The sequence below is a fragment of the Pan paniscus genome, chromosome 3 (genome assembly GCF_029289425.2).
Source record: "Pan paniscus chromosome 3, NHGRI_mPanPan1-v2.0_pri, whole genome shotgun sequence".
NCBI classification, from domain to species: Eukaryota; Metazoa; Chordata; class Mammalia; order Primates; family Hominidae; genus Pan; species Pan paniscus.
In genome coordinates this window covers 152,740,006-152,755,730 of record NC_073252.2, presented here as the reverse complement: position 1 = coordinate 152,755,730, position 15,725 = coordinate 152,740,006, and the positions used below count along the sequence as shown (strand labels likewise).

Sequence of the window (15,725 nt, the reverse complement as noted above, 5' to 3'; positions counted from 1 at the left end):
GTGTTGAGCATCTTTTTATGTGCTCATTGACCATTTGCATATCATCTTTGGAGAAACGTATATTCAAGTCCTTTGCCCATTTTATAATTGTGTTTCGTGTGTTGTGTAGAGTTGTAGAAGTTGCTTATATATCCTGGATATTAACCATTTATCAGATATATGACTTGCAATGGCTAATGGGTACAAAAAACCAGAAAGAATAAATAAGACTTACTATTTGATAGCACAACAGTGTGACTATAGTGGATAATAACTGAATTGTACATTTTAAAATAAAAGTGTAAATGGACTGTTTGTAACACAATGGATAAATGCTTGAGGGGATGGAAACCCCATTCTTCATGATGTGATTATTACACATTGCATGCTTGCATCAAAATATCTCATGCATCCCATAAATATATACACCTGTTATGTACCCACAAAATATTTAAAAAACATATCTGATTTGCAGTTATTCTCCCATTTCATGGGTTGCCTTTTCACTCTGTTGTTTCCTTTGACATGCAAACATTTTACAATTTGATGTAACCTCTTTTGTCTATTTTTATTTCGTTGCCTGTGTTCTTCGTATCATATCCAAGAAGTTATTGCCAAATCCAGCGTCCTGAAGCTTTTCTCCTACGTTTTCTTCTAGGAGTTTTATAGCTATAAGGTTTACATTTAGGTCTTTCATCCATTTTAATTTTGTATATGGTGTAAAGATTCAACTTCATCACTCTTTCGCATGTGGATATCCAGTTTTCTCAACACCATTTGTTGAAACGGCTGTTCTTTCCCATTGTGTTCTTTCTGGTTGAAAAGGCTGTTCTTTCCCATTTTCACATTTTTTGTGGAAAGTAGTTTGACCATACATGTAAGAGTTTATTTCTGGGTTCTATATTCTGTTCTATTGGACTAAACAGCTATCTTTATGCCACTACCACACCATCTTAATTGCTGTTGCTTTGTAATCTGTTTTGAAATCAGGCCACTTGAGGCCTCCAATTTGTTCTTTTTTAAGATTGTTTGGCTATTTGGAGTCTCTTTGGATTCTGTATTAATTTTGGGATATTTTTTCTGTTCATGTAAAAAATATCATTGGGATTCTGATAGAGATTGCAATGAACCTGTAGATCACTTTGGGTGGTATGGCCATTTTAACAATATTAAGTCATATTAGTAACAATATTTAATAATATGGCCATGCACAGTGGCTTATGCCTATAATCCCAGCACTTTGGGAGGCTGAGGTGGGTGGATTACAAGGTCAGTAGTTCAAGACCAGCCTGACCAACATGGTGAAACCCTCCATCACTACTATGAGGCATGGTGGTGGATGCCTGTAATCCCAGCTACTCTGAAGGCTGAGACAGGAGAACCACTTGAACCCAGAAGGCGGAGGTTGCAGTGAGCCAAAATCAAGCCACTGCACTCCAGCCTGGGCAAAAGAGCTAGACTCTGTCTCAAAAACAACAGCAGCAGCAACAACAACAACAACAAACAATATTAAGCCTTTCAATCCACAAGCATGGGATGTTTTTCCATTTGTACTTTCTTTGATTTCTTTTAGTAATGTTTTGTAGTTTTCAGTGCACAAGTCTTTCACCTCCTTGATTGTTTATTCCTAAGCATTGTATTCTATTTGATGCTTTAGCAGATGAAATTATTTTCTTAATTTCTTTTTCATATTGGTCATTGTTACTTTATGAAAACCTACGGATTTTGTGTTGATTTTGTATTCCACAACTTTACTATAGTTGTTTATTGTCACAGTTTTTGTGTGTGTGTGTGGAATCTTTAGTGTTTTCAACATATAAAATCATGTCATCTGCCGAAAGAGTTAATTATACTTTGTCTTTCTAACTTGGATGCCTTTTAAATTTTTTTCTTGCTTAATTGTTCTGACCAGAACTTCCAGTACCATGTTAAACAGTTGCTGTGAGAGTGGACGTCCTTGCTTTATTCCTGAACTTACAGAAAAAGCTTTCAGATTTTCATTGTTGAGTGTGATGTTAGTTGTAGACTTTTCATATATGGTTTTTATTATGTTGCGGTAGTTTCCTACTTTGTTGATTGTTTTCTTTTTTCATGAAAAGATGATGAATTTTGTCAAATAAGCCATCCTTGCATTCCAGATATAATTCCTTCTTGGTCATATGTGGGAGTTCAGTCAGGCTGGTGGGAAAAATTTTAAGATGAAGTTATAGGATATAGACACAAACCTTCTTGGAAGGCTGGAAAGTTTTACAAAAGTCTCAGGATAGGGTTATGGCTGAAAGCAGCCTAATCCTTACCTTGAGTTAATAGCCTGGGGTGCAGATACAAACAAATGTAGAGTAGTTCATCGAAATAGCTTGTTTACTCATGTGGTCCTAAAATCAACCTTTGATCATTCACAGGCAGAATGGCCCTCTCCAGGGTGGGGGTGACCAGGTTAATTACCACAGGTGTTTTCACTCAAAGCCTTTGTCAATTAAATCTGTACTAAATAAATGTAAGCTTTGCCGACTTGGAGGGGCTGCAAACTCTCTTCGGCCCCTAGTGCTGGCAGCCCCCTGGCCCACTCTTTCACTGAATATCAGTGTCTGAGTACGTGTCTCATCTGTTGTGCAGCTGGGGTGTGCAGGACAGACCCCCACAAGTGGGAGCTCAGGGGGGATTGTTCAGGCTTGGGTTTCGTTTGGGACAATAATTATCAGTTCAACAGAAGCAGTATACAAAAGTATTGAAACATCTGCTTAAAGCTAGTGGAGCCTCGATTTCACAGGCTCAATTAAGGGACCTAATGCAAACTGTTGAATCCCATAACCCGTGGTTCCCCAAAGAAAGCACACTAGACGTAGAGCTCTGGGAACAAGTGGGGAGAAATCTTAAACAACATCATGTGCAAGGGCAACGGGTCCCAGTATCTTTAATGCTATGGGCTTTAGTTAGGGTGGCCCTGACTCCGTTATACACCGAAGAGCCTAAAATGGGGAAGGAGGAGGAACTGTCACCTGCCTTACCACCTCCTTTTCCCTCAGCCCCCCCATCACTGGACCAAAGTAACAAAGAGGAAACAGAGGTCTTGCCTGAACCCCCTCCTCCAATGAATTGGGAAAAAGGCAAGGGATATGCTACAGCTATAAGACACTGTCTTAAGCAAGCAGCATTGGAAGTGGAGCTCTTAGCCTGCCTGGTAATGCTAGATTGACAAGGCAATCAGGTATATAAACTCATTTATTTTAACACTTATAAAAAGATAAGAAAAGTCATTAGAGGCTGGAGCTGCATGGCCGAGCAAGCGGTAGGTATAAGGAAAGGCTCAGCGGTGGGTAAGCTCACAAACCCAAAGCCGGCAATTGCTCCCAAGAGCTCAGCCTGCACAGTGGCGGCGGCCACCGGAAGCCAGGCCCAGAGTGCAGGAGCTGGCCTGCTAGGGAGGGGTAGAAGGCATGCGTGGGAATGTCTGCCAGCCAGTGGCAGCCTACTGGTGGCAGGGGTAGGGAGCAACACAGAAAAAAAAACAGCACAAACAAAAAGCAGCGACTAGGTGGGCACAACACAGCCACCACCCTGGGACCCGCCTGCTTAGCTCTCCAGTTCCACAGGCAACCCAGGGCAAAATTTCATGTGTTCCTTGTATACAAGTGACATCCCAGATTATAATTCTCTGCTAAGATCTAAGTAAAATTTAAGAATTTAAAAGACCTAATAATGGCCACTATTGTTATTTGTCTTCTACCCTTAACATAACTCTCTCCAAATCCAATTTAAATAAAATAATAACCTCTAAAGGGACAGAAATTACAAAGCGCCCATAAATTTGTTAAGGAGCAATTAAAAGCTACCCATATAGAATGATGCAATCAGTTGCTAGGTTATGATCCTGATATCATCAGGATTCCTTTAAGTAAAAAGCAATTCGAAGCATTATTGCCCTTATGGATGGATCTGCAAATAGCACTCTCTGATTACGCAGGACAAATAGAGCATGTACTTCCTGCTGATAAACTCCTTCATTTCTTATCTCATAGTCCTGTGATCTTGCTACAAAAATAGTTCACTCCCCCATACCTAATGCTTTAACAGTGTTTACTGATGGTTCTGGTAAACATGGAAAGGCAGCAGTCTGGTGGAGACCACATAATTCACTCACTTGATCTAGGTTTACTAGCACTCAAAAAGCTGAAATTTGGGCCTTAATATTGGCTTTGGAAACTGTTTCTGCTCAGCCCCTCAATATTGTTAGTGATTCTGCCTACTTTTTATTGCAGAACCTTGAGACAGCCCTAATTAAGTCCACTCTGGAGCCCATCTTGTGTGCTCTTTTTCTCTGACTTCAGCAATTGCTAGATCAATGTACACATCCTATTTTTATTATACCCCTTCAAGCCCACAGCTCACTGCCTGGCCCATTGGCTTATGGCAATGATCAAGCAGACATCACTTCAGGTTATGACATCACTGCTTGACCAAGCCACCCAATCACATCAATTTTCCCACCAAAATTGAAGAAACTTATCTAAACAGTTTCAACTTACCCAGAGATGGCTAAACTAATTATCCTATAATGCCTGGATTGCCAGCTCACAGGCATGTCCCCTCCTTCAACAGGTGTTAACCCTAGAGGATTAGAACCTGATCAGTATGGCAAATAGATGTTACACACATCCTTGAATTTGTAAAACTAAGATATGTACATGTATCCGTTGATACAAACACTCATCTAATTAGTACCCATGCCTTACCTGGAGAGTCCACTCAGTATGTCATTAAACATCTTCTTTTAACTTTTGCACTTATGGGACAGCCCACAAAAATTAAAACTGATAATTGTCCAGCTTATGCCAGTTCACAATTCCAACAATTTTGTTACACTTGGAACATCCAACATTCCACTGGCATCCTGTATAACCCCCAAGGACAGGCCATAGGAGAACGTACCCATTCAACCCTTAAAAATATGCTCAAAAAATAAAAAAGGGGGAGTGTGAGTAAAGACCCTGCAACACTATTGGCGCAAGTCTTATTTACCCTTAATTTTCTAAATTTAGATGATAAATTTCAATCAGCTGTAGAAAAGCACTTTGCTGAAACCTCTCAAGACATAAAACCTGCAGTTTTATTGAAAGATGTAAACAGCAATGTACGGTGTGGTCCAAATGAACTGTTAACTTGGGGAAGAGGGTATGCTTGTGTCTACACCCCCTCAGGTCCTCTTTGCATTCCAGCATGACGCATCAAACCACACCATGGCATGGCTAGGAACCAAGCCGGTACCAGAAATGAAGGAACTGACCCTACAGGACCTGCATCCCCAGAGGATGCGGCTTCCTCAAACAACACAGGCCCCAGACATTATACTGAAGAAGACAAGTCAGAAGACTGAGCAAATCCTGCTCAGGGAACAGGCACCATTCACTCCAGATAATGTATTCCTTTTTTATTCTCTTCCTGTGCCTGCTACGTATACCTGCTACACTCAATTAAGCTCATCTTCTAAACCTGCCTTTTTTCAGCCCTGTTATCTGGGCAGACACTTCCTTCCCAGCTTCTAACAATGAGACTGCTTGGCTGGAAGGGGTTAACTTGTCCCCAGTGAGGTTCCTTAGTAACAGCACACATCAAACTGAAGCGCCAAGCAATGCTGCAGGTCGTTCCTTGATTGGAAAAGAATGTTGCTAATTTTACTCATGACTGTCTTATGTTATTTGCTAATTCTAGGATGCAATGCCAGAATAAGAGCAATGACTGCCTCGCCCAACAGACCTGTTGTTGCACATATCTGCATGCTTCAATCAACAGAACCTGATGCAAAAAAACAGGGAAGAGGGAGATGCGGGAGTTCGGTCAAGCTGGTGGGAAAAATTTTAAGATGAAGTTATAGAATATAGACACAAACCTTCTTGGAAGGCTGGAAGGTTTTGCAAAAGTCTCAGGATAGGGTTATGGCTGAAAGCAGCCTAATCCTTACCTAGAGTTAATAGCTTGGGGTGCAGATACAAAGGAATATAGAGTAGTTCATCTAAATAGCTTGTTTACTCATGTGGTCCTAAAATCAACCTTTGATCATTCACAGGCAGAATGGCCCTCTCCTGGGTGGGGGCGACCAGGTTAATTACCCACAGGTGTGTTCACTCAAAGCCTTTGTCAATTAAATCTGTAGTAAATAAATGGTTTCCAGCTTGGAGGGGCTGCAAACTCTCTTTGGCCGCCAGTGCTGGCAGCCCCCGGCCCACTCTTTCACTGAACATTGGTGTCTGAGTACGTATCTCATCTGTCATGCAGCTGGGGTCTGCAGGACAGATCCCTGCAGTCATGGTGTATGATCCTTTTAATGTGCTGTTGAATTCACTTTGCTAGTATTTTGTTTACAAATTTTGCATCAGTATCCATCAAGGATATTGTACTGTAGTTTTCTTGGTGTCTTTTGATGGTTTTGGTACAAGGGTAACTTTGGCCTCATAAAATTAGTTTGGATTCCCTCCTCTTTAATTCTTCCAGATAATCTGAGGGATTGATGTTAATTTTTCTTTACAACTTCTTCTTTTTTTTTTTTTTGAGACGCAGTCTTGCTGTGTCACCCAGGCTGGAGTGCAGTGGCGCGATCTTGGCTCACTGCAAGTTCTGCCTCCCGGGTTCATGCCATTCTCCTGCCTCAGCCTCCCAAGTAGCTGGGACTACAGTTGCCCACCACCATGCCCAGCCAATTTTTTGTATTTTTAGAAGAGACAAGGTTTCACCATGTTAATCAGGATGGTCTCGATCTCCTGATCTCCTGATCCGCCCACCTTGGCCTCCGAAAGTGCTGGGATTATAGGCGTGAGCCACCATGCCCGGCCTGTTTACAACTTTTTTAAGGCAGAGTATCACTCTGTCACCCAGGTTGGAGTACAGTGGCATGATCACAACTCACTGTAGCCTCAACCTATCAAGCTCAAGCTATCCTCCCATCTCAGCCTCCCAAGTAGCTAGGATCACAGGGACAGGTGCCACCACACCCGGCTAATTTTTAAATTATTTTTTTGTAGAGATGGAGGTCTCGCCATATAGCTCAGGCTGCTCTCAAATTGCTCTGCTCAAGTGATCCTCCCACCTCAGACTCTCAAAGTTCTTGGATTATAGACATGAGCCACCATGCCCAGCCCTAATTTTTCTTTAAATGTTTAATAGAATCCTTCAGTAAAGCCATCTGGTCCTGGGCTTTTCTTTTTGAGAGGTTTTTGATTACTGTCTTGTTCTCCTTACTAGTTATAGGTCTGTTCAGATTTTTAATTTACTCATGACTCACTCTTGGTAGGTTTTGTTTCTATAAATTATCCATTTCTTCTAGTTTGGCCAGTTTGTTAGTGTATAATTGTTTATAGTAGTTAGTCTTTCATAATTATTTTTATTTATGTGACATCTGTTGTAGTTTTCCCTCTTTTATTTCTAGTTTTAGATAATTGAGTCCCCTTTTTTTCTTAGTCTATCTACCAGTTTGTCAATTTTCTTGATCTTTCCAAAAACTAAGCCTTGGTTTAACTGATTTGCTTTCTCTTTTCTATCCTCTATTTATTTCTACTTTAGTCTTTATTTTCTTCCTTTTGCTAGCCTTAGGTTTTATTTATTTTTCTTGTTCTAGTTCCTGAGGTGTAAGGTTAAGTTGTTGATTTGAGATCCTTTTTTTACTATAAGTATTTACCAATATAAAGTTCCCTTTTAGTACTGATTTTGCTGCATCCCATAACTTTTGGTATGATTTGTTTCTGTTTGGCTCCAGATACTTTCTAAATCTTGTGATTTCTTCTATGGCCCATTGGTTGCCTAAGGGTATATTGTTTAATATCCACATATTTGTGAATTTTCATGTTTCCTTCTGCTATTGATTGCTAGTTTCCTTCTGTTGTGGTATGAGAGGATACTTTGTATGATTTCAATATTCTTAAATCTGTTGACTTGTTTTATGGCTAAACATGTAGTCTATGTTGGAGAATGCTCCATCTGCATTTAAGAATATGCATTCTACTGTTGTTGGGTAAAGTATTCTGTATGTATCTTTTAGTTCCAATTGGTCTACAGTGTTCAAGTTTTCTGTTTCCTTGTTGTTTTTCTATCTGTTTTGTCTACAACTGAAAGTGGGGTATTGAAGTATCCTAAAACCATGTGTTGCTATCTATTTCTCTCTTCAGTTCTGTATTTTCCTCATATATTTGACAGCTTTAATGTCAGATGCATATGTGTTATTTTTATGATGAATTGACCCTTTTAGTCATATATATATATAAAATCCATCTTTGCCTCTGACAGTTTTTTCTTAAAGTCTACATTTTCTAAGTATGGCCATCCCTACTCTTTTTATATTCCTAATTACATGAAATATATGTTTCTACCATTTCACTTTTATCCTGTCATTTTCTTTTTGCTTCTTTGCTTTGGTAATCTCAAAAGTCCTGTCTTGAGAATTTGCTGATGCTTTCTTGTGATTGGTTAAGTCTGCTGTTGATTCCTTCTAGTGAATTTTTCAATTCAGCTATTGTATTTTTCAGTCCAAAAATTTGTTTGGTTCTTCTTCATAGTTTCTCTTTGTCTATATTTTCATTTTGTTTTTTATAGTTTTCCTGATTTCATTTAGTTGTCTATTTGTGCTTTTAATTCACTGAACATCCTTATAACGGTAATTTTTACTTCTTTGGTAATTAATATGTCTACATTTATTGAGGGTTGGTTTCTGGATATTTATTCATTTAAATGTGTCATGTTTCTTTGTATGTCTTGTTATTTTTCACTGGGATTTTGCCACTTGAAGAATTAGCCACCTCTTCCAAATTTTATGATCTAGTTTCATACAACAAGAACTTTCTTCACTCAGTCCAGCTAGAAATTCTGAAGATATCTCAAGCCTTTTCTGAAGATGTGCCCTCTCTGGTCTCGTGTGTATAATCTCCTAATTGAAGAGATTTGCCAGTTTCTACCCTGATGTCTTTCTGCCATACTGTGGCAACCCTGGTGCTATAAAAAGCCTTAGTGCTGAAGCTCCACCTAATTTCTGTGGTACCGCAGACTTTGGTGTACTTTGTTTTTGGAGAGCACCGCCCCCCCTCACCCCGCAACCCCTGCCCACAGGGTAGGCCATATTCCTTTTAGTGTTTGGATTCAAGCATGATAAATACTGGCCCCTCTGGTAAATCTGAAAGTCAAAATGTTGGACCTACATTCTACCCTTTTCCCTCTCCAGGAAGAAAACAGGAGTTGTAAATTTCCTCCCAATTCAGCCTCACCATGCTGGGGGTAGGGGCTCTGGTGATAGTGCCACAAATCTTCCTATTGGGCTTCAATTTGTTCTACATATTACTAAATCCACATTTCCGTAAGGGAAGAAAGGTCTAGGGATTCCTATTCTGCCATCTTGCTGATGTCACCCATGCTCTTTTGGTTCTCTTTGTCTTGCAGGATTCTGAATTTCCCCTTTGCTTTTTTCCCTTTCATCATCCACAAAAAAAGGGCACCTCCCAGTTCTTTTTAACTCTTTTCTCCCAGAAGTAATGGCTTTCCAAAACTGCCATCTCAAGTCTACGTGATTTTAAGTCATTCTCCATTAGTCAGTACTTTTATATACCAGGGTATTCTTACAGTATTTTCATACCTGGGATGGACATTGTTAGCTCACCTTTAGGCCCTCTGCACTCTTGTTCTCTCTTGTGTAGTTTTCCAGCCCCTCAAAACACCCCTTCTTCTCCAAAGGCTTGTGGCAAGAGCTAAAAACATAATTGCTGGAACTTGATGTCCATATATATTTATTAACAGGTAATTTGAAAAGTTGTAGTGTTCTCTGGTTATGCTGAAGGTGTGGATCATGTGTGGTTTCATTTGCTTTTTATTATTTTTCTATATAGTTTGTATAGGATGTGTAAAGAGATTTGTTTTTGGTGACTTCCATTATCCTTAGGATACTAGGTTCCAAAGTTTTCTCCCTCAGCCAACTGATCTTAGGTACGTTCCATGATATAACAGGCCAAGTGATGGTAGTATGGCAGGAAGAAGCCTCTAGACTGTCACCATATTCCACTTTGTAGCAGTACTGTTGAACATGCTCAACTTTATGAATTTCGTGATCAAATAACACCCAATTCATGATGGGTATCCCATAGTCAGTACCTATTAGGGCTTAATAACTGGCTAAGAGTTATTTCTCAAAAGCAGACTAATTCTTTGCCTAAGAGAACACAGCTTTGCATCAAATCCTACAGGCCCTCACTGTGATTTTCCTACCAGACTGAACGTGCTTCGTATCTACAGACATCATAATTAGTGAAGGACATTTCAAGTATATTGGGACCCACTGAGTCAAAAGCAGTGAAGTTCACAGCTGTTTGCAGTGCTGTTTATCATCTGCAGAGCTTTTGCCCTGGGTTTCTACTCAAAATCCACCAACTTCTGGTCACTCAGTAAAGAGATCCAGTGCAGCTTTTCCTAATGTGTTTTTGTTCAGATTACTGTTCACTAGAGCTCTTCATTTTGTTTCTGAGAACAATTATGTGTCTTTTTACTTAAAATTATTTATCATTTATTAGTGTCTGCAAGTGAAAGAGATGTCACACTGTGATCCTATCCACTTCTCTCATAATTCTTTTTTTTTGCATATCCTTCTGGAGTTCTGTATGCACCTATAAGCACATACAAATGTTGTCTTCCTCTTTACCAAAACATAGAACACTGTATTATACATACATTCCTAAATAAGCCTTGCTCTTTTTCACTTAACATCCTCTCTTCCTGTATCAAGAATAGTCATTCTCTTTTGTACAGCTTCTTAGTATGTACTGATAAATGTATTCTTAAGCAGTCCTCTAATGATGGATACCTTTACACATATATCATTTCACATACACACATCCAAGTATATCCCAGAAGTAGAATTGCTGGATCAAAATGTTTGTATGTAATTTTGGACAATAGCTGCCAAGTTGCTTCTTAAATACCAATTTTTAATCCCAATGACAATGTATGAGAATACTTATTTACAGGCTTGCCAAACGTTTATCAAACTATGAATTTCTGCCAATCTGAACTTTTAATCTGCCTTTCCTATAATGACATGAGCCACCTTTTTAATAGGTTTGGGAGCCATTTGTCATCTGCCTATTCAGACATTTCATCCATTTTTTTCATGGGTGGTTACTTTTTCTGATATCTAGAAATATTAGAGATTAGCCCTTTGTAAAACAACATGCAAGTATCGCTTATCTTTTTTTTTTTTTTTTGAGACGGAGTCATTTATCGTCTTTTGACATACCTGTGTTACTTCCTTGCCATGCAGACTTTTTTTTAATTGAATTTAGCAACCTTTTCTATTATGGTTTCTACATTTTAAGTCATAAAGAAGTCTTTCCCTCTCTAACATTATAAAACAAACTAGGGAAGAATGATAGGGTTAATTAAACTTTCTGCATACCTTCTGATCTTTCTGCTTACAAGGGATTTTAACCAGGACAGGTCCTAGCTCCATCATAATAGGTCATAAACTTCCACATTTCAGCCATGGTTCTTTGCGTAATGTTGCACACAAAATTTGAAGTCTGTCTTTAGAACAGTTTCCCTGACCAATGAGATACATCATATGGCTAAGACTTATCAATAGTTTGTGATCATCTAAGGAACCCTTATTTGGAGCAAATGCCTTATACAGCTTATTCTGCAAGAATTACAGCAGCAAATAATTAGTAGCTATGTTCACAACTCAAATTTTATTCAGTATAAACAAGATTAAATTGCTCATCCAGAACATCACAGAAAGGGACAGTGTTTGACATGAATGTGCTAATTTCTATATTTCCAGTTAAAGAGAGTAGGGATGAAAAACTACAAAGTACTATGCTCTTCATATAACTATACCCATATAATACCACCCATCAACTGAATGTCTTCCATTTGCCAGGCGTTTTACCTATGTGTACTATGACTACAGAAGTGAAAAGTATGGCTAAATTAATAACTGTGTCCAAGTTCAAACAGCTGTTACTTAATGGAGTGGGATTTGACTAACACAGCTTATATGCTTCTCATCCAATCACCATGGATCTCCAAATACAATGTGTGGTTGGTAAGCTCAATTGTCTTGATTTTTATTGAAAGTGAAAAAGCTATGTGGAAACTTGCAATTATTACGATGGGCTATTTCAAACATTTCTATGAAAAACTAAGTGTCTCTTTTTCTTCTGGCTTGGAGTCTCAGTAACCTCTGTATTCCAAAGGTATTACCACAATCACCAACAAAATACTCACTGTATGCTTGCTGATATGCACCTGTGAGCCCCACATATACCTGGCAATTAAAGAGCAAAATCTATGCAATTCAAAGTTGAGTAAGGAGAAAAATAGTATTTGTTAAGCACAGTGTCTATGCTCATTTAAATTAGAAAACCTAAGGCAGTAACTGGAAGGTAAGTATTGCATATGATTTATATGGAATGAACATTATTTAAAGGTTGAAAAAACTGAGATTAATTTCCATATAACTTCTGCTTGAAACTCGAGAATATTTGCAACTATTTCAAATTCTGTTTACAAATGCTGTCCCATATAGCTGCACAATAAGTTGATTAAAAAAGGTAATGTTTGCTATCTGAAAGATTTCTGACATCAATTACAAAAACTATCATTAGCAATCATTATAAATGTATACTAAAATATTTAAGTCAAAATGACTTGAATTCTTTAATTATTCATAACTGAAAGGCAGAAACTTCAGTGGGTCTATTAACAAAGTATTTCTATTAGTCCCTGAAAATAACTTTTGTTACTATTTTACAAAACAATTTATATTTCTTCCAAAAAAAATGGGATACATGTGCAGAACATGCAGGTTACATAGATATACATATGTGATGGTTTGCTGCACCTATTGACCCGTCTGCTAAATTCCCTCCCCTCATCCCCAGCCCCGAAAAGGCCCTGGTGTGTGTCGTTTCCCTCTCTGTGACCATGTGTTCTCAATGTTCAGCTCCCACTTATGAACAAGAACATGTGGTGGTTTCCTGTTCCTGTGTTAGTCTGCTGAGGATGATGGCCTCCAGCATCATCCATGTCCCTGCAAAGGACATGATCTCATTCCTTTTTATGGCTGCACAGTATTCCACGGTGTGTATGTACCACATTTTCTTTATCTAGTCTATCATTAATGGACATTTGGATAGGTTTCATGTATTTGCTATGGTAAATAGTACTGCAATAAACATACGTGTGCATGTGTCTTTACAGAATGATTTATATTCTTTTGGGTATATAAAAACAATTTTCTTTCTTCAACATCCTTCACTTGAGTCTCATAAAAGCACTGAGCCTATGACTGTGTAAGTAGTAAGTGAAATTGTTCTCAAGAAAAGCTCAAAGTGATTGTGAGAACTAAAGGTTTTGTCACTCTAATAAAAAGAAAACACACATAATAGAAGCATCACACATTTAATGTCAAAAAATTTGAATTCAAGTACAAAAATTAACACATGATTTCAACATTAAAAACCCATAACACTTGTTATTAACAATACAAAGAATATCAAAAACACAAATAAAGCATAACTATAAAATGCTTAAATACATTAACAACAAAATTATAATTTGTGTCTAACAAATAACAAAAATATCTATAGTTATTTTCAAGGACCACAATGGTAGACTGCTTTTTCTTTAGTACTGCACAAAATTTGTATCTTAATCTTTTTGTCTCATCATTTCTTTTTACATAATGGTTAGATGCTTCTGGTCATATAATTGTTCTAATCTCCAGTACAGATAGTGATCCTTGGTAATCAAATCTACTATAACCATTCTCTTCAAGTGCTTTAATATTTGTGAAATACTATTTAGTAAAATTATGCAAAAAAAACCATAAATGACTAGGTTATATTGCCCACTCAGGAAGTAGAAGAAAATCCTAGAAGTTTAAAAAGAATAGTAGTTTGCTGTACCTTTATCAAGAGAAACCACTGAATAACTTTTTAAACTTTGCATTTTTATAAATTCTACAACTCCATGTTATTCTGAATTATAGCTGATGTTTAGTACTTTGGAATAAATATCTTTTTAAAACCAAATATGCCAACCCGATTCTAAAATAAAACAATATTTTAATTTGCAAGTTTTCATACTACAAATTTACACAAATTTTCATACTAATGTTAGTATTTTCTTCAGAAGAATGAGGCCTGATTGGAGATATATAGTCGCTGTCCAACATGGCTGCCATTAGCAAGTGATATTGTTGGTGACAAGGGATAGCCTGGATAAGAATAAGGCCTTGAAGTATAAGGAAGCACGCTGGGAGTCCCGGAAGAGAGGGTAGCACTAACAGGGGAAAGACTATTTATTGAGCTGCGATGGAAATTGTAGTCTGTAAATAAATACATGAACAATTATGCTGTACATCTTTATGGACACAAATTTAATTTAAAGAGACAAAGCATTAAACAATAATCACATTTTAACATAATGTTCTAACATTGGAAATCTTGATGATACTATATTGCTGGTTAAAGATTATTTCAGCATTCACTGCACTGTAAATCCTGAGACTTTTGTCAGTATTACCTTTCCTTTACTCACGCAATGTTTCAGAGATCTAACCAGAATGAATTCTTGGATATCTACTATTTCTTGGAGTTTTGATTATAGAAAAAGAGAACGTCTCATTTCTCTTGCTCTACAAAGAAGCTTCTTTTAAATTTGGTTCTAAGGGGTAGTCCATGAAGAAAAGATAAAAAACAGTGAATTCATATTTGCTTTTTTTTTTTCTTTGAAGCTGTATTAGGCATCAAACCAGCAGAAACATTCACCCCTGGACTGCAAAAACATTTGGTATAAACTAGCTGGCCAATATTTCATTATTTAAATACTAATATAAACACTTATCTAACTCAACATACTGATTTAACATTAAAAGTCCTACTGGTATGATAAAACAGTATAATGAATCACCTTTATTAAATAAACTTCAAAAAACCATTATCAACTTATAGTTACTTCAAAAAACCATTATCAACTTATAGTACAGAAAAATATCCAATTAAACCAAATTATTAAAAAATAACATTTGAAATACTGCTGTTTCACAATAAACATTCATCTTATGCATCAATAATTTCCTGTTTCATTAACTGCAACATTTATAGGTGTGTGTGTATATTACAGACCAAATTTTTAAATCCTGTACCTTCCAAAAACTCAACTATGTTCTTTAGTGTAAAATAAGCCAAGCGTGTGACAATGACTATAAAATATTATTTAGAAACATTATGGTGTTTCTAAATAATAGAAGAAAAGAAATTAGGTCATCTAATGTACAGGTAAGGTTTTTTTCTATAATACTGTCCTGGTACTATAAATGATGCCTACACCATAGGTGCATTAACTTAATGTTGTCATGGGACTTAATGTTTAGCCAACAGGAATGAGATCAACTGCAGGAGAGTAAGCTCAAGCAACATCAGAAAGGACCTAGTTCAGGAAAAAAAAAAAAAAAGGAAAAATGAAAATCTGTTAAATATAGGTTTAATTTCCAGCATTATAAAACTCTAATTAAACTAATTTTATAACCTTTTTATGAATGGTACCATAAGATCAACAAAGCGATCTGTTCCAGGAAGACATAAATACATTTAAAGTAACCAGTTCCAAATATTTTCAGTATTTTGAAAATGAATGAGAAATTACTTTGATACCATTTACTTTTCTAACATCCAAAGTAGGATGACTCTACGTACCATACAATTTATTTATTTATTTAT

General features: G+C 37.2%; 1 protein-coding gene across 7 annotated transcripts in view; it reads right to left on the bottom strand.

Annotated features, from left to right (window-relative positions):
- Positions 1–13,386: 13,386 nt before the first annotated feature.
- Positions 13,387–15,725, bottom strand: part of RBM46 (RNA binding motif protein 46) — a 47,624-nt gene continuing 45,285 nt past the window's right edge. For 3 of the 7 annotated variants that reach the window (XM_055111956.2, XM_055111954.2, XM_055111955.2), the window contains exon 5: positions 13,387–14,332. In XM_055111956.2, the coding sequence (XP_054967931.1) occupies positions 14,133–14,332 (200 nt within the window). In that variant the 3' untranslated portion in view covers positions 13,387–14,132. Of the gene's footprint in view, positions 15,436–15,725 lie in introns of all 7 variants that reach the window. The other 4 variants (XM_055111958.2, XM_055111961.2, XM_055111959.2 and 1 more) reach the window with 2 other exon arrangements.